Genomic DNA, 22,314 nt, shown 5'->3' with positions numbered 1-22,314 from the left:
CGACAACTCTCCCCGCACTCCCCCAAACATAGTACAGTCACCCATCATTATTACAGGTTATTCTAAAACTGGGGACATGCTACTGAAAAGATCAATTTCTGAGTAACCACTGACCAAACAGCGTATCAAACAGAAGAGAATATATGTACCTCTGGGCTGAACTGTGGAGTCCTCAGTGCTGAACTTGGTTGTTTGCTTGCAGACATTTCATTACCCAACTAGGTAGCCACATCAGTGCCTGATTGTGCCACCAGAGCACTGTACCAGATTAGTGCCACCAGAGCACTAATGATGTTACCTAGTTGGGTAATGAAACATCTGCAAGCAAACAACCAAACTCAGGGAGCACCAAGGATTCCACAAATAGCATATGAAACTTTGGCCTTTATGGAATCTGAGCAGTTAAGTCGTTTAGGCATTTAATGCCTTCCTGCTATTTATAATAAAATCCACTGTAACATTTTATCCTACTGCCACATATGGACATCTCATAATTAGGACACTTATTTCGATAATGAAAAAGCTTTTGTAGTCCAGAGACAAATTGCAACGGCTACTTCATTCTTACCTGGGGAGTCATTGTGGACAGATCCGCATGTGAGCTGCTTTGCTGTTGCTCACATGGAACATCTTTCTCTGGGCCGCTACTCAGTCTTAATTCTGGTGGTTCGGAAGTGGTCTGAGGAATCTGGGATGAAGTGAAGTGGGATTCAGTCTGGGAGACTGATGTTGCAATGGGCTGGCCTAGTTGGGAGGATGACTGGGAGATGGGTTGATAAGGCTGGGACTGGGTTGGGTAAGACTGAGAAACAGCTGAAGATGGAGGGTCTGAAAAAGTCTGGGGAACTGCCTGAGACAACTGCAAATGGGACTGGTAAGACTGTGGTGGTGGGATCTGACTCTGTGCTGGCAGAGGCTGAGGTGGGGGTACATAGGGGTCGGCCTCTAACTGGGGCATGAAAGACTGGGAAGGTGATTGTGGTGGGGAAGACAGATCCATGTCCATATCCATGCGGGGACTGGCTGAAGGAACAAGAGGTTCCCACTTATCGCGGAGCTGCGATGACTCTGCAACCTCATCTGTCAAAGAAAGAGGCGGCATCGGGGGATTTCGGAACTGTGATTCCCGAGGCAGAGGAGGAGCGGGGGGATCGCGGTGTTTAAATTGCTTCTGATAGCTTCTCGCGGGCGGCGGTCCGGCGGGTACCGGCGGCTGCCAGGAAGTAGTGGCGGCAGAGGAACTGGGCAGAGGCGGCGGCATGTTCGGGGGTGGCGCGCCGGGTGGAGGGGGCCCCCCTAACAACACCGACTGCAACTGCTTCTGGTGCATCTGCTGGAGCTGCTGCAGCTGGACCAGGTGCTGTTCCTGTAGACTCAGAAATCCCCCAGTGCCGGCAGCGGCAGTAGTCGCCGAACTGGCCGCGTAACTACCTAAAACAGGCGGCGGGACTACCGGGACCTGCGGCGGCGGCGGCGGCGGCATGGCGGTAGGCAGTACACCCGGTAAAGGCCCAGGCAACGGTGGCGGCGGCGGCGGCGGCAACAGCATAGTAGGGGGCGGAGGATAGGGCCCAGGGGTTGCCCCATATAGACCCCACGTCGGGAACATAGAGCCGGGAAACAGGTATCCGACGGCGCTGGCCGGGGCAAAACACAGGCCTCCGCAGGCCGCAACAGCGGCGGACAGCTACGGAGCGCGTGCACTCTTCTGCGCTTGCGTACCGAGATGCCTAACGCGCTCGAGACATAGAGTTGTGACTTCCTTTAAACAAGAGTGTTTCCGGCTCAGCACTAAGCTAAGGGCACGATAGAGTACGGCTTGGTGCTTGTGATTGGAGTCTGACAAAATGCGTTGGACTGCAACACTTAAGAGAGCGGTGGCGGGGGGAGAGATGAAACTCAGTTCCTAGTATCAAAAGAAACTGAATAAATTTATTGCCGCACAAGTAACTTAACTTCGCTGAGATAATAATGCTTCATTTGAATCTTCTTCAGGTCTTGAGGTATACCTTTTAAATTTCCCGAACTAGGATAATCAGTTGATTATAATCAACTCAATTATAATCAGAGACATAACATTTCGAGAACTTGTTACGTCAGGAAAATATCATTTGTCCTGGTTGGTTAAGAAAAATTGCAACGATCTTACTTAGGCATTACAAAATTGCAGTGGCCTTGTTTACATACAGTTAACCATCCAACTGAAGCAGATTCTCACAAGCAACAAGAAGCAACAGGACAATGATGCATGGGAACCAGGGAACCAGACCCTGCAATAAACTCAGATATCTACTTTGCCCCCACATCTGCACCAACAGCACCATCACAGGCTCCAAGAAATAAACAAGATTAGAAACTAGGAATCTGGTAGCACCTTTTCCAACTAACAAATTTTATTGAGACATAAGCTTTCATGAGCCATGGCTCACTTCATCAGATACATAGAGTCTCCAGTGCTGTCATCTCTGAATGCTGGCCTAGTTTCGAGTGTGAGTTCATGGTCCCCAACCACACTTTCCTCCTGATGTTGGCAATGATTTCAGCTTCTTTCCTTCTCATACTGCTCTCTAGCCCACATCTCTTCTTTCTCCACAGGGGTCAACTAGCTCCTCACATACATGTCCTAAGTCTTCAAGTTTTTCTATGTGTTCTTATATTCCCCTTTTATGAACAAATTCTTAGTTGATCCAGCTGTTTATTTGCCTTTTAAAATAGCCATTTCATTGGCCTTTTTTTTAAAGGATCCACTTCTCACTCTGTTTTCAGGGATATCTTGGTTTCAATCCCATGACTTTGCAATTAGGGACATGTACAAAATTCCTCAGGATGCACATTGTGTTCACAGCATCATCACCAAACACTATATCTTAATTGACAATATACTTCACATACAGCTTACAGAAAAAAATCCTTATTAATGTATAACCATTAACCTGACAAATACCATCTAGAACAGAAATCACAGTTCTAGCAATTGATTCTTAGTAGCAAAAAAGTCATTTCCACTTTAACAAAACATACATATATTCCTAGGAGTCATGCTGGGCTCCAAGTCCCATCAGTTGGAATGCTATAGTATGTGTCAATATTGATTTCATTGGAATAGAATATGGTTAAATAAATCTGGACCTAACCCATATATTATGTTAAAAAACATTTTATCTATTTCTCTTGTCTTTTAGAATTCACAATATTCTGTTGAAAAACATAAATGAGGTATGTTGAAAACTTGTTCTGTAAAATGCTGACCAAAACAAAGTATGTAAGACCCTGCTGGATTAAGGGTGTATGTAGTCCAGCATCTTGTTTTCTACAGTTATTGAACAGTAGTCTATGTAAATCCCTCAGTGAATATTCTAGCATTTCCTGATTATGGTCCTTATCATATACTTTGATACTGGATACAGTACATGCCTTTTATGACAAAGGTCCCAAATTGTTTGCATGCTGCTAAACTTACAGGCAAAAAGTGTTTTCCATTTGGGCAGGACTTAAGGGAACAATAAGCCCAATTTCTTGGCACAATCTTGGGTTAGCTATGGGGTGGAAGTCACCAGGACAGAGGATAAAGATTGGGAAATACAGTTTCCTCTTTTCTCCCAATTTAAATAAGCTTTACTACCACCTGGCTGTTTATTTCATGCTGAAATAATTACTCTTCAGTAATCATCAAAACCCTTTTTGGTACTTTGCAACTTCTTCCTCCAATTATATTTCAAAGCATTGATGGTTGCTGGAAGGCACTTGAAATCACCTGCAGATTGGCTTTTTAAGCAGCAATCTTGGGAAGGCTGCTCCCCCACTCTCCAGTTTCAATTCCTTTATTGGGTGTAAGTTGAATCTTTTTAGAGTCTCACATACTTCAAAATTCAGTAATTAGTGATATCTTTTAAGAGGAATAATTTAGTTTGGAAACACTATTTTCTGGCAGCTATCTTTAATTTTAACTTCCATTGTATAATGCTCCATCTCTTGCTAAGAGAGCTGAGGAAGGAAAAAAATACTTCTATCATTTAATCTTTTCTAAAATATAAACACTTTATGTTATAGGGTAGTTGCTCTTGTAATTCTTTTCTATCTCTATAATATTTCAAAGTGGGCACTCTTTAAAAGTGTTTTTCTTTAGAAACTTCCTGTGATGAATCCAACCATCTTAGGTTTGGTAATTTTTATTTGCATACAAATTAAATTGGTTCCTGCATGTCAGTTAGATTTAATGCCAGGATCACTCTAATATTCCACTTACATTAAATTATGAGATATGTATGAAATAGTTTTTCCTTGCACAAATTTCAAAATATTCAGTATTTCGACAATTTTAAGCAACTGCCCAAATTTCTGCATAAACCCCTTTAAAACACCTCAACATTTCATATATGAATATTGAAGAAAGTTTGTAAAATGGTGGTATCATGAGAAAGGTTCTTAGTAGTAAAGAAGAAATTCTCAGAAGCCTATTTCCGAACAATACAAAATATTTATTCTGGATCCCAGAACATGGAATAGAATGTCTGTTTTATCTGGAAGAGGCTCATCTAATGAAATAGTTCAAATTCCAAGCACCATAAGAAGTGAACCAGAATTAGAAGTACGTTATAACTGGCTCAGTGTTCTGGAATTTGACATAGTAGGCTTATTTGGCACTCTATCGTATTTAAAACCGAGGAGCTCCAAAATCATCAGGCATCCGCTCAATGTTATACCTAAAATAAGAGAGAAAAATTGAAAAATTACAAAGTCCATCATATTTCCGTGTTGTACTAAGCCAGTACAAATTTAGAGTCTCAGAAGTACCTGTTAACACTGCAATTAAGTTAGCAGTTCAAGGTGCTGTACCATTCAGTAAACAATATGGCTAAGCAAGTGGAAGAAGCAACATATTACTAAGTAGTTGTAGGAAAAATTACACATTGTAAGAGGGTATTATTTACTATTATTTATACAGTGCCATCAACCACCCAGAGTTGCTGTGAATCGGGCGGTGCACAAATTTAGTCAATAAAAAAAATCAATATACATTCTTTTAGAGTAGGTAAACCAAGAACACAAATGGTTATAAACAAAGGATAGTTCTGTACTTCAAGGAATCTGCTCACCCCTGTATTGAAAGTGGAAACAGGTAAGAAATATAAGTTAAATAAGACCCTGAAATCAAGTATAAATATGAGCAGCCAGAGTTACAAATACACAATGCTTTGCAGGAAGAGAGCTGTGTTAGTCTATGGTGGCAAAAAATCAGAAGGACCCAGGTAGCACCCATGTATCCATGAGGTGAGCATTAGCTTTTGCCTCCAAAATATACATGCTGTAATTCTATCATTACTTAACTGGGAATATGCCGCACTGGATACAAAGGGGTATACTTCTGAATGCAAAGGACTTCACTTTTAAGCTTTGTTTTATCCAGTGTACAGTATGTGTCTATGTGTGGGTGTGTACATGAGCTAGTTTCATAGCTTTCTCTGTTAATATACAAATGTAAATATCTTGTGGCTTTTATTACTATTTAACCTCTTGTTTTATGCTATCTAAGCAGAATCTTTCTGGCACTGAGGGATGTGTATGTAATTGGGTCGTAAAGCTCTTACACACAAGTATTCCAGCTCATATACGTATCTTTGAGTTGCAGTTTGCTTACATTGACTGGTTGTCTACAAATATATATGTATATGTACAGACACACACACACAAATATACACATGTTCTTGAAAGTTCAGATTATTACAAAGTAATAACATCATGAACTACATTTTATTTGGTCAGATAATTTTCTCACATACCTGTGGTTAGATATATACATTATTGGGACTCCTGGGATCTTTCGTATTCTTCGCTTGAGGTCTCTGTCTACAGTAGCCACTATGTAACATTTGTGCTGCAGGAGAAAGAGGCAATCTCATTAAAAAAAAAAAAAACACCAAATCAAGTGTTTCCATTTCTTAAGCAAACTTCAAGAGCTATGATCAATTATTTAACTATTTGTATGTATTTATTTATTTAAAAAATTTGTCACCGCCCATCTCCTCCCACCAGAGGGACGCTGGGCAGTTTACAACAAAAGTAATCAATTAAAACAAATATAAACAAATGCAATATATAAAAAATATAAATACCATTAATAAATAGCTATAAAGAGAGGAGTAAAATAAAGTCCAAGTGGCAAGATCTAACATAGTCCATGTATGTGAGGAGTGTTCTAGGGTGCCAGCCCTCCCCAAGTGGAGCTACTCCCTTCTCTGCTCCAAGCAAGACGGCAGAGCCAAGTCTTAGATTCCTCTGGAAGGCCAGGAGTGATGGGGCTCACCTCACCTCTGGGGGCAGTGTGTTCCACAGGGCGGGAGCTACTACAGAGAAGGCCCGCTTCCTCGACCCTGCCAAATTCTCTTGTAGACGGGGTCCGCAATATGCCCTCTCTTCATGATTGGGTGGGACGGGTTGATGTAATAGGGAAGAGGCAGTCCCTCAGGTAACCTGGCCCCATGCCATGTAGGGCTTTAAAGGTAATAACCAACACCTTGAATTGGACCTGGAAGCAGACTGGTACCCAGTGCAGCTTGCGTAGTAGAGGTGTTATGTGTTCTGATCCAGGGGCACCAAAAGTAACCCGCACGGCTGCATTCTGGACCAGCTGGAGCTTCTGGATACTCTTCAAGGCTAGCCCCATGTAGAGCGCATTGCAATAGTCTATGTGGGAGATAACAAGGGCATGAGTGACTGTTCGAAGGGCCTCCCGATCCAGGAAAGAGCATAACCGGTGCACAGCACGAAGCTACACAAAGGCCCTCCTGGCCATGGCTGCCACCTGCTCTTCGAGCAGGAGCCGTGAGTCCAGGAGGACCCCCAGATTATGCACCAGGTCTGGGGCAGTGCAACCCCATCCAGAACCAAAGATGACAAAGTCCTGGATACGGAAGAGCCATTAACCCACAGCCACTCTGTCTTACCAGGATTCAGCTGAAGCCTGTTTTTCCCCATCCAGTGTAAGGAATGCCTAAGACCAAATAAAAGACTCAGACTCTAAATTAAGTTTAAGCTCTGGCTTTTATTTAGAATAGAATGCACACCAGTAAAAAGCCGAGAGTGAGGGAAGCGCGCCAAAAGTTGAATTAAATAGTCTCGCGCCAAACAGCGCTCCACCCCCACACTCCCCGGGTGTGCCCCATGAGTTCCACGGAGTGACAGGCCATCAAGACTTGATAGGTGAGAGGGAGTCCAGCCCCATTCGCCCCGGGCATCGCCCTGCTTATCTTCCTGCGAGGTAATGGTCCATTACCAGGCGATTAGACCTCGATATTCCTCGAAAGCCCGGATGCGCCTTTCCGAACCTCGCCCTGATCCTTTCTTTATCAGAGGCGTCAATGGTCGATTACCGGGCGATGGGACCTTGTTTGTTCAGTAGATCTCCCAACCCCATTACCTTCTTTGTCCGGTTTATCGCCCGCACCTCTCCAGCCATTGACATGCATCCGCGCTTTGTTATGTGAGCCGTTACGATGTCGCAAACATTGCAACGGCGATCATGACATACCGCCCCCCTGAAGAAAATCAAGCCGAGGGCTTGGAGGGATATGCAACGTGGAAGTTGCGGACTAGCTCGGGGGCCTGAATGTTGCGGGCAGCGACCCACTCGGGGTGGGGAAAGTGTTTCCAGCGCACTAAGTATTGGAGAGAGCCACGAAGCTTGCGGGACTCGAGAACCTCCTTGACTTCGAAGTGCTGCTGTCCGTCGATCATGACAGGTGGGGGGGGGAGTGCATGGATGCCACTGGGAGGGGTCACTGGCCGGCTTGAGTAGGCTGCAGTGGAACACAGGGTGCAGCCGCTTCAAATTATGAGGTAGATCCAAATGCACCATGACCGGGTTCACAATTTGTGTAACCTGAAAGGGGCCAATAAATTTGGGGGCCAGTTTCTTGGAAGGCTGAGGTGACTTGATAAATTTAGTGGAGAGATAAACCAGGTCCCCTACTTGAAAAGGTGGCTGTTGGCGCCTGTGCTTGTCAGCCTGAAGTTTGTATGAGGTCTGTGCCTCATTGAGGGCGTCCTTAATGACGGGCCAGGATTCTGCGAGTTTAGAACCCCAATCACAGGCTGCCGCTACTGGAGACGGGGGCTGTGGGAGCTCAGGAATGGGGACAAAGTCCTGACCCGATACCACCCTGAAGGGGGTTTGTCCCGTGCTTTGATGCACAGCGTTATTGTATGCAACCTCCACGAAAGGAAGCAAATCCACCCAGTCGTCCTGGTGGTAGTTGATGTAAGAGCAGAGGAATTGTTCAAGGGTGGCATTGAGGATCTCAGTAGATCCGTCAGTCTGGGGATGCCAGGAGGTTGACAATGCTTGCTCGGTGCCAATTAATTTCAAAAAAGCCCGCCAAAACCGTGAGGTAAATTGTGTGCCCCTATCGGTCACCAAGCGAGAGGGGCAGCCATGAAGGCGGTACACGTGCACCAAAAAGAGCTTCGCCAGCTGTTGCGCCGACGGGATAGAGGCACAGGGGACAAAATGAGCCTGTTTGGAAAAATAGTCTTTGACTACCCAAATGACTGTTTTCTTTTGACTGGGTGGTAAATCCATGATGAAATCCATAGAGATTTCATCCCAAGGGCGTGAAGGGTTAGCCACGGGCTGCAGCAGCCCCTGGGGTTTACCAGATGGTCGCTTAGACATTGCGCAAACAGGGCAGGATGCCACATACGTTTTGACATCCTTCCTCAGCGAGGGCCACCAAAATTGGCGTCGGGTCAAGTGGAGGGATTTGAGAAACCCGAAATGACCAGCCTGTTTGCTGTCATGAGACCAGCTGAGGATAGTTGATCGTTGCGAGTCAGGGACATATAAACGTCCCTCTACCCAGGCGAGGTCTTCTTCCATGGAAACCTTGTCAGGGTGAGCAAGGAGCCAGGGATCAGACTTTAATGCGAGGGCAAAATCTGCATGCAACCCACCCGGCATCTGTGGTTGCCTGCGGCCCGGAGCGGGCTGCGCCGGAGTCGTTCGCAAGGGGGGGTGGAGGCTGTTCCCGAGCGCGGCTCCGGGTGACAGCGGCCAAACCCAATTGAGACTGAGAGAGCACAGTCCCCATGACGTCGGAGACAGGCTCCGCGTTCTGGGGCAGTCGGGAAAGTGCATCTGCCAAAAAATTCTTCTTCCCCAGAATAAACTTCAGCTGAAAGTTAAAACGGCTGAAAAATTGAGCCCAGCGAATCTGCTTAGGGCTGAGGTGCCTGGGCGTGCGGAGCGCCTCAAGGTTGCGGTGGTCTGTCCAGACCTCAAAAGGGCAAGTCGCCCCTTCTAAAAGGTGGCGCCAAGCCTCCAGTGCTGCTTTTACTGCAAATGCCTCTTTTTCCCAGACATGCCAGCGCCTTTCCATCTCAGAAAATTTCCGGGAGAGAGGCACAGGGCTTCAAGAGTCCGGCAGAATCCTTTTGTAATAGGATAGCCCTAATTGAAAAATCAGGGGCATCAGCCTGAACGACAAAAGGCCGTTCGGGGTTGGGATGGGATAAAATTGGCTCCACTGTAAAGAGAGCTTTCAACTGGTCGAAAGCAGCCTGGCAGGCGGGAGTCCAACTGAGCACGGCCCCTGGTTTTTTTACCTTGCGCGTTTCCCTGACGCCTTTGGTCTGCAACAAATCAGTCAAGGGCAGGGCAATCTCCGCGAACCCTTTTGCGAAGGATCTGTAGAAATTTGCGAATCCCAGGAAACTTTGGAGCTGGTGCCGGGTGCACAGGCGCTCCCAGCTCAAAACAGCCTGAACCTTTGCAGGATCCATTTCGATGCCCTTATCTGAAATCCTGTAACCTAAGTAATCCAGGCGCGACTTATGGAATTCGCACTTGGAAAGCTTAGCATAAAGTTTAGCATGCCGAAGCTTGGTGAGAACCTGTCTTACCAATCTTTCGTGTTCTCTCTCAGTTTTGGAGTATATCAGGACATCGTCCAGATAAACCAGTACTCCTTTAAACAAATGGTCATGCAGAACCTCATTAATTAGTTGCATGAAAACCCCCGGGGTCCCTGCAAGACCAAAAGGCAGTACCTTATACTGGAAGGATCCCAAGGGACAGTTAAAAGCTGTTTTCCATTCATCCCCCTCCCTGATGCGGAAATACGCCTCGCGGAGGTCAAGTTTGGAAAAAAACTTTCCAGTCGACAAGTGTGCCAACATATCTTTCACGAGGGGGAGGGGGTACTTGTTTGACAAGGAAGCTGAATTTAACCCGCGATAGTCTGTACACAGTCTTAGGGTACCATCCTTCTTCTTGCGGAACAGAACGGGCACTCCAACCGGCGAGTTTGCCAGTTCGATGAAGCCCCGAGCGAGGTTTTTATCGAGGAAGTCCCGCAACGCCGCCAATTCCTTTTGTGTCATTGGGTAAATTTTTGGCTTAGGCAATGGGACATGAGGGAGCAGTTCAATGGCACAGTCCGTCTTGCGATGCGGGGGTAACTGGTCCACCTCCTCCTCCCCGAAGACGTCAGTGAAGTCTGCGTATTGTTCCGGCAACCCCTCCATGGGGGAAGCGTGAACTTGAGGGTCGACAATCTCAGCCCTCCCCAGTCAAAGTGAGGGATTTCCCCTTAGCAGGCGCCTGGTAGAACCCATCCTCAAACGTTATCGTACGGGTCCTCCAGTTAATGTAGGGATTGCGGCGAGTTAGCCAGGGGATTCCCAGAACCACTACAGGCTTGCCCACTGGGGTGACCACGAATTCTATGGTTTCCCTGTGCGTGCCTATTTGTAGGGTAACATTCCCTGTACCCTGGGTGGCCGCCCCCCCCCCCACCATGGAACCATCAAGTTGCTGGAAGATCAGTGGCTTCGGGAGAGGGAAACAGGGTAAATTTAGCGCAGCGACTAGGTTGGGGTGGATCAGGCATCTGGAACACCCGGAGTCCACCAAAGCCCCGACTTCGATGGTCTTGGAGCAGTAGCTCAGTTCAATTTTTACAGCCAGGATGGGACAGTCCGCACTCACCCTGGTGGTATCGCGCCCATTCTCCACCACCTGCCCAGCAGCGCTGTTTAGGACAGGTGGAAGGCGTTTTCCGCCGGCTGCTCCGGGGCGGCCAACCCGTCCCCCGCGAGGTAGACATCCTCTTCTTCGTCTGGGGTTGCTAGTGCCCCTGTCAGCCATCGGGGAGGGTTGGGTGGTTTCTGCGGAGCCTTCTGCGTCGGTCTAGGTGGGCGATCCGCCATCCTAGCCTTGTGGCATTCTGCCGCACGGTGACCTGCCTTACTGCACTTGATGCATTGCCCATGGGCAAAGCGACGTTGTCTTTCGGCGTCCCATGTCGGGCCTGACTGTGGCACTGGCCCTTTCCCGCTGGGAGGACGCCTGTCTCTCTTAGTCGCCAGCATGAAGGTGCGCTGGGTGTGTTCAGCCTTCCCGGCAAGACAGATCCAGTCATGCAGTGAGTCCGGATCGTCTCTGTACAGCGCCCATTGCAACACCTCTTGATTGAGGCCATCCTTAAACATATCGATCAGGGTGGCCTCCAACCATTCAGGGACCTTCCCTGCCATGACCTTAAATTCTAGGGCGTAATCTGCGACCAATTTCTGCCCCTGATTGAGTTCTTTAAGAGCGCCTTTAGCCCTATCCTTTGCCAGGGGGTCTTCAAAGTACCGCTTCAAGGCAGCCAGGAAGGTGTGGAAGGTAGCCAGGGCTGGGGCTCCGGACTCTGACATTTGTACGTACCAGTCCGCGGCTCTGCCCTTAAGTTTTGTGGCAATAGCCGAGATTTTAGCCCCTTCTGATGCAAAACAATGTCTGTATTGCTGTACGTAATTTGTTGCATTGGTTAAAAAAAATGACAGGTTCGTGGGGTCGCCATCAAATTTTACTGGAAAGTCTTTAGCGATCCCACCAACTGGAGAAACCCCAACCTGTGAGTAGGGGTAACCCCCACCGGAATAAAACCACAGGGCCCTGGGAAAAGGTCTCGCGCCTGACCCCTTCCTCTCGGGGCCGGCGATAGGGTGGGTGGGATGCCGAGACCCCTCCCTGTGCCCTGCGCAGCTGCACTCTTCGTGAGCTCACTCACCGCAGTTGACATGGATCGCAGCATGTGTTCTAATGATTGCACCTTGGACTCGTGAGCCCTGATCCTGTCCGGTGTGACGGGATCGTCCATCCTCAGTGCTGCCGGTTGTTGCCCGATCAGCAGTCCTGTGAATTCCCTCTCGGGCGTCTGGGGGTATTGGAGTCTCCAAGTGGTGTGGGATGTCCCCGGCCGGGGGTCCGCTACACTGTCCCACCTGAAGTGTTGTTGACTCACGACTCCCTCTTCCATCGGGGCCCTCCACTCCGGGCTCCAAACTGGGGTGCGGTGTGGGTGGGGAGGGGGCTCATGTCCCATCTCGGGAGCGCCGATTCCAGAAGCTGTCTGGTCGCCTCCCCCACTCGCGTTGAGTCCTTCGCGTCTCCGCTCTGAAGCGCCGACTCCAGGATCGTCCCTGGTTCAGTCATCGCTAGTTGCTTCTCTTGCAAAAAAAAATTTCCTGGTAGAGGCTAGCGAGGTTCGTTCTTAAAAGACTCTCAGCTTTATATAAGGAATGCCTAAGACCAAATAAAAGACTCAGACTCTAAATCAAGTTTAAGCTCTGGCTTTTATTTAGAATAGAATGCACACCAGTAAAAAGCTGAGAGTGAGGGAAGTGCTCCAAAAGTTGGATAGTCTTGCGCCAAACAGCGCTCCACCCCCACACTCCCCGGGTGTGCCCCACGAGTTCCACAGAGTGACAGGCCATCAAGACTTGATAGGTGAGAGGTCGTCCAGCCCCATTCGCCCCGGGCATCGCCCTGTTTATCTTCCTGCGAGGTAATGGTCCATTACTGGGCGATTAGACCTCGATATTCCTCGAAAACCCGGATGTGCCTTTCCGAGCCTCACCCTGATCCTTTATCAGGGGCGTCAATGGCCGATTACTGGGCGATGGGACCTTGTTTGTTCAGTAGATCTCCCAACCCCATTACCTTCTTTGTCCGGTTTATCGCCCGCACCTCTCCAGCCATTGACACACATCCGTGCTTTGTTATGCGAGCCGTTACGATGTCGCAAACATCACAACGGCGATCATGACATCCAGACCCCTACAGCCCCCAGGCACCAAGAGAGGGCAGTCAGGGCATCACTTACCTTACCCAGAACGGAGATGTATAATTCAGTATCACAGCATACTGATGATATCTCATCCCATGGTGATGGATGATCTCACCCAGTGGTTTCGTGTAGATGTTGAAAAGGAGCGGAGAGAGAACCGAACCCTGTGGCACCCTACAAAGGAGGGGCCAACAGTCGGATCTCTCGCTCTGTATTACCCCTGATTGGGACCAGCCCTGGAGGAAGGAGGTGAACCAGTACAAGCCCACGCTGCCCACCCCCAACTCCCTGAGCCACCCCAAAAGGAAACCATGATTGATGGTATCGAAAGCTGCTAAGAGGTCAAGAAGAGCAAGGATGGCCTTCTCTGGCATACAAAATATTAACTAGAGTCAACACCCAATTGAATATTAGCTTCTCTTGGGTCAGTAAAATGAAAACAAATTAAGGAGTTCTTCGCCTGTCAACAGAACAGCAAGAGAAGTTAGTAGAATAGGAAATACCTGCGTGACCCTCTGTACCAAACAGTCATCTGCATAGGTTCCTTTGTGAGTACATGGCAAACGCTCAAATCGTGGATCTTTTGCTATCCTGTAGAATCATAACAGTAAAAAATCTGATAGTTTTTACAAAAAACAAACTAAAAGAATCACACTTCTGCCTTTGTTTTTTTTCATTAAATAGCCTCTGTGGCACCTACAAATTCATCAGGAAAATGGGAATTCTGAGCAGCATATTTTGACTTTTTCTCCTGACAAATCCTGAGGTTCACATACAAGGCGTGTTAGAGCTTAATTCACCTATTTTCTGTAACCCAACCCTGTGTGTGAAAGGTCCCCTGTGCAAGCACTGAGTCATGTCTGACCCTTTGGGGGGATGCCGCTTTTGCGACGTTTTCTTGGCAGACTATAGCGGGGTGGTTTGCCATTGCCTTCCCCAGTCATCACCTTCCCCAGCAAGCTGGGTACTCATTTTACTGACCTCAGAAGGATGGGAGGCTGAGTCGACCTGAGCCGGCTACCCGAGACTCCAGCTTCCGCTGGGATTGAACTCGGATCGCGTTTTTGGTTGCAATACTGCTGCCTACCACTCTGCGCCACACGAGGCTCCTAACCCAACCCTACCAAACTAAGAAAAAGGCTGAAAACTTTGTGGTATCACTGCCCTATCTCCTGGGGCCCTTGAAGACTGAACAAAATAATTGCAGTGCAACCCCTATGGGGGAAAATGCCAATTTCTGGTTTAGTGTTTTAAATTCAGATCTATTTATTACCCTCCTGAATTGCTGAAGCAACACTAGGCAGCAAATAAACATTGCTGTTTGAACCATGACTAATGGTTAAATAAACCATGATTAAACAGAATGGTGTGAAAAGCTGGACAAAGAGTTCTTCCTCATGGCTATCCCTCCCTGTTCCATCTGACTGTAGAAAAACCTTCCCAGTTGTAATTTGAAGATGGCCATTTATTGCTCCTTGTTTTCTCAGAATAGGAGACATTCAAGGTAACTTTCTACAAGAGCAGTCATGCTTTGAAAACAATTAGGAAGAAGTGCTCTGGAATTCATATAAGCACAACACCTCTCTGCCACTTGTTTTCAAGGAAGGCACAGCCCTATTTCCTCTGAATAGAAATGGTTAATTGTTATCTAATGCAATGCTGCTTTTATGAATGATCTGTGAATGCAATCCAGAAATCTATAAAAGATCTCAGTTGTATAGGTAAGATGGAACCTTTTTATTTTATTTTGTATGCTTTGAATGCTCTTCTTCTTCTCTTTGCACCAGAAAAAAACTTTTGAGTTTGCAAGACAAGAAATTCTTCCATTGGCATGAACATTCTTTCAAATGTAATTGAAAGCAGAACTGAACTTCTCAGCAACAAGAATTTAGGAAGCTCTACTGCTTTGGCTTACTCTCTTTAAGAACTTGTGATCTTGGAACCCATGGGAGAAGGAAGTGATGGAAAAATATCAGAACATAACAGAGTATAGGATTTATATCCTGAACAAATTATGAATGCCTATTCTTCACATTTTTACTTTAGACAAATCAGACTGAAGAACAGAATTAAATTATTACACTATTACCTTAAAGCTACACGATACTTCTGTCCCAATTTCTCAATTTCAGCCATTACACAGTCTGTGATACAGGGAATGCCTGCAGAAACACACATGTATAACTATCTAGCATTGCAGCTAAATTTTACATATAATGCAGTTAAAGTCCTACATGTATTTTATTGTTTCTATAATATTTTATTAAGTATTTTAAAGAAAAGGAAAAGAAAAAAAGATATACACACAGCCCCCCCAAATTTAAAAACAAATAAATAAAGTACATAGATAAACAGGGAATTTATAAGCATTGTAGAAATAGATTAAAAATGTAAACATTTTATTATTTTTAAGTAACTGTTGAATTGTTGAATTAATTTGGTGATATTATTTCCTATTGTACACAATTATATAGTTCAATATAAGTTATTAGATAGGAAAACATCAGTGATACTTAAATGATATATAAACATCCAAATAGTATAATATGATACAAAAAGGCATAAAAAAGCCTTAAGACTACATTCTAGCCATTCATTTTTAACTTTTAAAAGAAACTTTTAAAATAGTCATTCTTAATGCTAAAAGTCCAAGCATTTCCCCAGTCCAAATGTTTTAATTTAAGTTTTATCTGAAAGTTGAAAACTTCTAATATAAATTCCTTATGTTGGAACTCCCTACTGTGGTTACAAAAATCTTGTAAAAAGTGCTACACGTGGTTTAGTATAGAAAACACAGCAACGGCCACAGGACTGGACAAGATGTATTTATATTCCAGTAAATCAAAATGGCAAGTGAGTTCCAAAAAACATTTATTTTTGTATAAATGAGTATACAAAGGCTTTTGAGTGTACAGTTGCCCTTAAAAACATGGCTGGGCTGGCCCCCTCATCTGTCTATTTAAGAATTTGTATGATGACCAAGCAGCAGTAGTTAGAATGGAATATTAAGTGACTAAATTTTATAAAATTAGGAAATGAATGCACCAACAGTCCATATAGTCACCTTCTTTATATAGCTCACATGCAGAATGTATCACAAGCATAAAGAATTAGAAAAAATAGAAATTGCTAGGAGAAATATCAACAACTTCAGATATTGTAATGATACCACTCTGATGGCTGGAAGCAAGGAAGATTTGAAGAATCTCTTGCTGAAGGTGCATGTAAGAAGCTGGTCTGCTGCTCATTATTAAAAAAAATAAGATGATGTCAAGAGGCCATGCCAACCCAATGCAAGTAGGTAGAGAAGTATTTAGAAAAAGGAATTGAAGAAGTTGAAATAGTAACAGAATTTTATCTCCCTAGGCTCAGAAAATTCCAGAGATGGTGACTGCAGCCATAAAATAAAACAATGGCTGCTATCATGACAGATCTAGACAAAATAATTACATTTGACAATATGGTTTTCCCAGTTGTAATATATGGCTATGAAAGCTGGTCATCAGAAAGGCTAAATGAAGAAAATGCTTTTTGGGCCTGAAGAAAATTGTTGAGAAGATGGACTACAAGAGGAACAAACAATTAAACATATGATCTAAAACCAGACTGTTCACTGATAGCACTAATAAAGAATCTAAAGCTTAAATATTTTGGACATACAATTCAAGGGCAAGAATCACCAGAGAAGATCCTGCATTTGGAGAAATCAAAGCAATTGGAAAAGGGGTAGGCACATATAAGGTTGCTAGACAGTGATGACAGAAGCTTGAGCTTACAAGAACTGAAAGAAGCAGTTACACACATACAGTCCTGGGAAAATAATATCCATCTGGTCATGAAGCATCAGAAGCGAATGAACAACAAAATAGTTCTATTTATTAAAAATAAAGAATACGCACCAGCTGGTAATCCAGTAACAGCTTCCTAGGTGACTGCTCTTCCTTTTTTTTTAAAAAAAGACTTTAATTTATCAGGATATTTTATAATACTCAAGTCTAATTGTTTTAGGAAACATGGAAGCACTTGAAAATTTAATAATAAAGCACCTAGTAAAAAGCATTAAAACAATGATTTGGCACCCCTGTGAATCTTAACAATGATGCTAGTTCTGAAAAATGATACAGATCTAGACACTTACATTTGGCATAGAGGCAATCCATCATTGACTGCACAAGATCCAATTTGGCTTTAATGGAAAAATTAATAAAGTTGGTATCCACTAAGATGTAGTATGGAGGTCCTAGTTGTGTGTTATATTGGAAGAACAAACATGAAGGATATTTTGGGCTGAAAAAGAGAAATACTGGATTTATTACTTTGTTATCTGAAACAAATACCCTATTATATTAGGGTAAATCAGCTGACACAATTTACATGTTTTGGCTTCCAAAATCCATCAGCCACAGCCAATGGCAAGGAACTTTAGGAGTTGTATTCCAAAGCATCTGATACAGACAGGATTGTTTGCCCCAGACCTATAGTAATCTTTAACCGGTCCCTTCCAGATATACTGTATGGATCTCTAAAACTTGAGAGATACCTACTCTAACATCCTTGAGGCATTACTGAAAACTCACCTCGTCACCCAGACCTTCACAGTTTCTTTTTTTAATACATATTTTTATTGAGAGTTTTAACAACAGTAGCAAGAACTAATACAAACTAAAGTACAATGAGAAAGAAGATAAAGGGAGAAAAAAAAGAAAAAGCTAAAAGTGCAAAAAAGAAAAATTAGAAGGTAGAAAAAAAGAAAAAAGATAAAAAAGGTACAAAGTTGTTTCCAAGCTTCTTCACAACAGTTATAAGAACAATTATATTTTAACCTCTCTAAGATTACATCATGACTCTCTTATTTCTATAATCTATCCTGTCTAATCATCAAACCTATAAATCACAAGTTCATTTTTTTTCTTTTTTACACAAAAAGTCCATAAGGGGTTTCCAGTCACCGATAAATGTAGATACTGTCTTTTCTCTAATCAAACAAGTCAATTCAGCCATTTTAGAAAGTTCTGCCATCTTCACCAACCATTCCTCCACTGTAGGTATTGCCAAATCTTTCCATCTTTGTGCATACAATAATCTCACTGCAGGTATCATATATAAAAACAGTGTTCCATGGCTCTTTTCTAACTGTTCATCCATCAATCGCAGGAGGAAATGTTCTCGTTTAAATTGAATATTAATCTTTCACATCCCCTGAATCACTGTATGTATTTGAGCCCAAAGTTTTCTAGCTTTTTTACATGTCCACCAAGCATGATAAAATGTCCCTTCTTGTTCACATTTCCAACATAAATTTGAAGTGCCTTTATACATTCTACATTTTTCCAGCGTCATATCCCAACAATACATCATTTTATAAAAGTTCTCTTAAAGATTATAACATAATGTAAATTTCAATCATTTCAACCACGTTTCCCATTGTTCCATCTGTATATTATAACCAAAGTTTTTAGCCCACTTTATCATACATTCTTTGACTTGTTCTTCTTCTGTTTCAAGTTTCAATAAAAGTTTATGCATGTTAGCAATTACATGTTCATCATTTGTACACCGTTCCATTTCAAATTCTGTCTTACATTGTTCAATACCATGAATTCTTTTATCTACCTTAAATCTTTCTGATAATTGTAAGTAAGAAAACCATTGACAACTATGTCCCTCTGCCATCAGTTGTTCTCTTGATTTTATTTTATATTTCCCCTGGTAAAATTTTAGTATCTCATGCCTATTATTTCTTGTCTATAAAATGTTTCTTGGGCTAAGAGCCACAAAGGTGTTTTTGGACGTAACCTAGATTTGTATCTACAGGTGGTCCTCACTTAATGACCTTAGGTTGCTAAGCAATGCAGTCATTGAGCGAATCTGGACCCAATTTTATGACCATTTTTGCACTGGTCATCAAGCGAATCACATGGCCATTAAGCGAACCATGTGGTCATTAAGTGAATCACACAGTTCTCTATTGATTTTGCTTATTGGAAGCCGGCTGGGGAGGTAAAAAATGGCAATCACGTGACCGCAGGATGCTGCAACTGTCATAAATGCTCAATGGTTGCCTGAATCACAATCACATGACTGCAGGGATACTGCGATGGTTGTAAGTGCAAGGAATGGTTGGTGAGTCTTTTTTTCAGCACCACTGTAACTCTGGATGGTTGTTAAACAAATGGTCATTCAGCAAGGACTACCTGTATTCCATATTCTTAATATGGAACATCTAACATAATGGTTTTTAAAATTCACATTAACCTTTACTTTATCATACCACAAGTATCCATGCCACCCAAATCACCGGTCATGTTCTTCTAACTCCAAAAGTCTTTTATTTCTCAGCAACACCCACTCTTTCATCCAAACCAAACAAGCTGCAAAGTACACTTTCAGATCAGGTAGACCCAATCCTCCTCTCTCCTTTACATATTGTAACACCTTATATTTAATTCATGGCTTTTTCCCTTGCCATACAAACGTAGATATAATTTTTTGCCATTGTTTAAATGGTACATCAGTTGTCAAAACAGGTATTGTCTGAAACAGAAACATAATTCTAGGTAAAACATTCTAATTTCTTCCACAATAGCATAAGCTGAGAAGATAGCATTCTGAAGGGAGCCACATGGAAGAAATGATCGAGAAGCTGGGTCTGAAAAGGACTCCGCCAAGGCAGCCAGGTGTTTTTGCTTCGCCCATAGTGGCTGAGTGAAAAAGGCAAAGGTAGGTGCGAGGAACTGGGAGAGGATGCAGCTGAGTGAAGGAATGCAGGCTGGGGAGGGTGGAGCTTGCTACTGGCAGCCTCACTCCCGCACAGGTGGGACAGGATGCCTCGTGCTGTGCGAATAGGCTTCCTGCCCCCAAGGCAGTTGCAGGGCTTCCAAAAGGGCAGAGATGGCGGTGGGGGGGGGGAGGGGAAATAGGTGGGGGGGGGAGCTGAAGCATCCCCGCAGTTGTAAATGCAGGTGGGCTGCTGAGCACCCGAATTTTGACCAAGTGATTGTGGGGGTGCTGTAACAGTCGTAATTTGGGGAACAGGTCGTAAAGCCATTCTTTCAGCGCCGTCGTAATTTCAAATGGTTGCTGAATGAATGGTTAAGTGAAGACTACCTGTACATCTCCAGCAATTGTCCTACAGAGTCCTTCAGGGATGCCTAGCTCAACATTAGACCTCACCCAGAAGCCAAGAACAATGCATTTTCAGAGTTCACAGTTTCAAAGATGAAAGAATACTTTTTTCCTCTCCTTACAAAATACAACTTGGTTGCCTGCCCCAACCATCCCAACCTTACTATTTTAAAGCACCTTCATTTCAGAATATCAATTCTCTATTTCTAATACTTGGAAGAGTTAATACATTGCACTGAGCCATGTGTTTGCTTTGGACAGCATATGTATGGTGGTTTCTTAGGTATAGTTTATACCTTAATACACTGTGTGAACCAAACTATCATATAAATTGATCTATAGAGAGTTGTATGAATGGTTCATGCATTGGAGTGGGAATTGGACTAACTAATCTCGTAGTGTAGTTCTTTCTGTGAAAGAATGACTATTGCACTGGAGCTTAGCAGCATATCGTGAACTCTTTAAAACACATTAGTCAGTTCCAAAGATTACCGCCAAAATTGCACAGAAAAATATTTGAACTTAGATCTTAGTATATCTCACAAAACTTCTTTGACTATTCCATAAGGGTAGGAATCATTGGTACTCACACTTCTGTTTCCTTGATTGCACTGGGATCTTCTTTCTTCTTTTCTTTAGGTTTTGCTCTGTCTGTCTCTTTACTAAAATATCAAAAGATTTACAAATATATACTATCAGAAAATGGACTGAATTACTCAGAGACAAAATTTGGGAAGAAATAGGATCATACACATAACTATAGTATAAGTGTTTGAGCATTATGTGTTAAATGTTTCAACAATTGTCACTGTTCAATGATAATGAAAATCTCACATGCGTTGATCACGAAGGCTGATCATGCGTTTCATGGTAGCATATTTTCTTGCTTTCTTCTGTTTCCCCTAGAAAGGGAAAATTAATAATAGATTAGTATTCTTTTTTTTTAAGACTTTATTAGGGTTTCAAAATACACATAACATACAAAGTATAGAAAAGCTTGAAGAAAGAACTAAAAGAAAAAAGGCAAACTAAAAAAGTGCAGAAATGCTGAGAAATACAAAGAAAGTGACTTCTGACCTTCTTCAACACAGAAATGAATACAAATATATAATACCTTAATCTCTTACTCTGAACTAAACTTTAGTAAACATTATTTCTATAAACAATAACAGTTTAATCATCATAAATCAAAACTTCATTTTTTTCAGATACAAGCAAATAGTCCAGAACCGGTTCCACGCAGAAACAAATCCAGTCACAGTGTGTTCTCTTATTGATACTGTCAGTTTTGTCATCTCCGCCAATTCCAATAATTTCACCATCCATTCTTCCACTGTGGGAATTTGTATATCTCTCCATTTTTGTGCATACAAAAGTCTTGCTGCTGTTGTCATATACAGAAGTAAAGTTCCATTTTTTTTTCCCAGTTGTTGGTCCATCAAGCCCAAAAGAAAAAGTTCTGGTTTTGGTTGTATACTAATTTTAAGAATCTTTCAGATTATAATATATATTTGCTCCCAATATTTTTTAGTTTTCCCACAAGTCCACCGAAGGTGATAGAAGATACAGTACCTTCACCTTGGGAGCATTTCCAACGCAATAATAGGTTAGTATTCTGAAGAAATGACGGAAAACCTTCACCACTGTTACGGTACAAAACTTAATTTCTCAGATTGATTCCAAAACTCAAGCTTTTACCTAGCTGATTAACTGTGGATACTTAATGATGAAAGGGCATGATTCTCATTCTGTTCTTCAGTTTCATAATAAATAGTAAATCAATTCTTCTGAAACAGTATTGCAATCTATTTATGGTTTGGACTGAAAATAGCGTACCATGTACATGCCCCAAATTCACTTGAGAGCATTAGGAAATTGCCCAGACCAGATCTGAGGCATCAGTGAGGAGAGAATAGCAGTTAAATAAATAAATAATCCTATTGCCTGAACAGATCTACATTGCCTAAAGGTAGAAATCCACACATAAATACCCATAATGGAAAGGAAGTAAGAAATAGTAAGCCAAAGAAATTACAGGTACAAGATAAAAAGAAAAGGATATATAGCTAAGTGTAGT

The 22,314-nt window shown here is 43.3% G+C and overlaps 2 protein-coding genes and 1 long non-coding RNA gene across 5 annotated transcripts in view; 1 reads left to right on the top strand and 2 right to left on the bottom strand.

Moving 5' to 3' along the window:
* Positions 1-1,713, bottom strand: part of YLPM1 (YLP motif containing 1) — a 52,418-nt gene extending 50,705 nt beyond the window's left edge. Inside the window, exon 1 of the mRNA XM_063290110.1 lies at positions 569-1,713. Coding sequence (XP_063146180.1) covers positions 569-1,609 — 1,041 coding nt within the window. The 5' untranslated portion in view covers positions 1,610-1,713. The remainder of the gene's footprint in view (positions 1-568) is intronic.
* LOC134487958 (uncharacterized) lies at positions 797-13,893 on the top strand. 2 transcript variants are annotated; one of them, XR_010066921.1, is made up of 2 exons: positions 797-874; positions 13,797-13,893. It is a non-coding gene; the product is annotated as an uncharacterized LOC134487958 (long non-coding RNA). The 2 variants fall into 2 exon arrangements; XR_010066920.1 differs by lacking the exon at positions 797-874 and adding an exon at positions 1,410-1,503.
* FCF1 (FCF1 rRNA-processing protein) overlaps positions 4,458-22,314 on the bottom strand; it is a 103,153-nt gene continuing 85,296 nt past the window's right edge. For both annotated transcript variants that reach the window (XM_063290107.1, XM_063290106.1), the window contains exons 2-8: positions 21,072-21,139; positions 20,828-20,899; positions 17,251-17,399; positions 15,202-15,274; positions 13,616-13,703; positions 5,781-5,875; positions 4,458-4,703 (exon numbers count right to left, since the gene is read on the bottom strand). In XM_063290107.1, the coding sequence (XP_063146177.1) occupies positions 4,655-4,703; positions 5,781-5,875; positions 13,616-13,703; positions 15,202-15,274; positions 17,251-17,399; positions 20,828-20,899; positions 21,072-21,139 (594 nt within the window). In that variant the 3' untranslated portion in view covers positions 4,458-4,654. The remainder of the gene's footprint in view (positions 4,704-5,780; positions 5,876-13,615; positions 13,704-15,201; positions 15,275-17,250; positions 17,400-20,827; positions 20,900-21,071; positions 21,140-22,314) is intronic.

This window comes from Candoia aspera, chromosome 1 (assembly GCF_035149785.1).
Source record: "Candoia aspera isolate rCanAsp1 chromosome 1, rCanAsp1.hap2, whole genome shotgun sequence".
NCBI classification, from domain to species: Eukaryota; Metazoa; Chordata; class Lepidosauria; order Squamata; family Boidae; genus Candoia; species Candoia aspera.
This window is presented reverse-complemented; position numbering and strand designations above follow the sequence as displayed.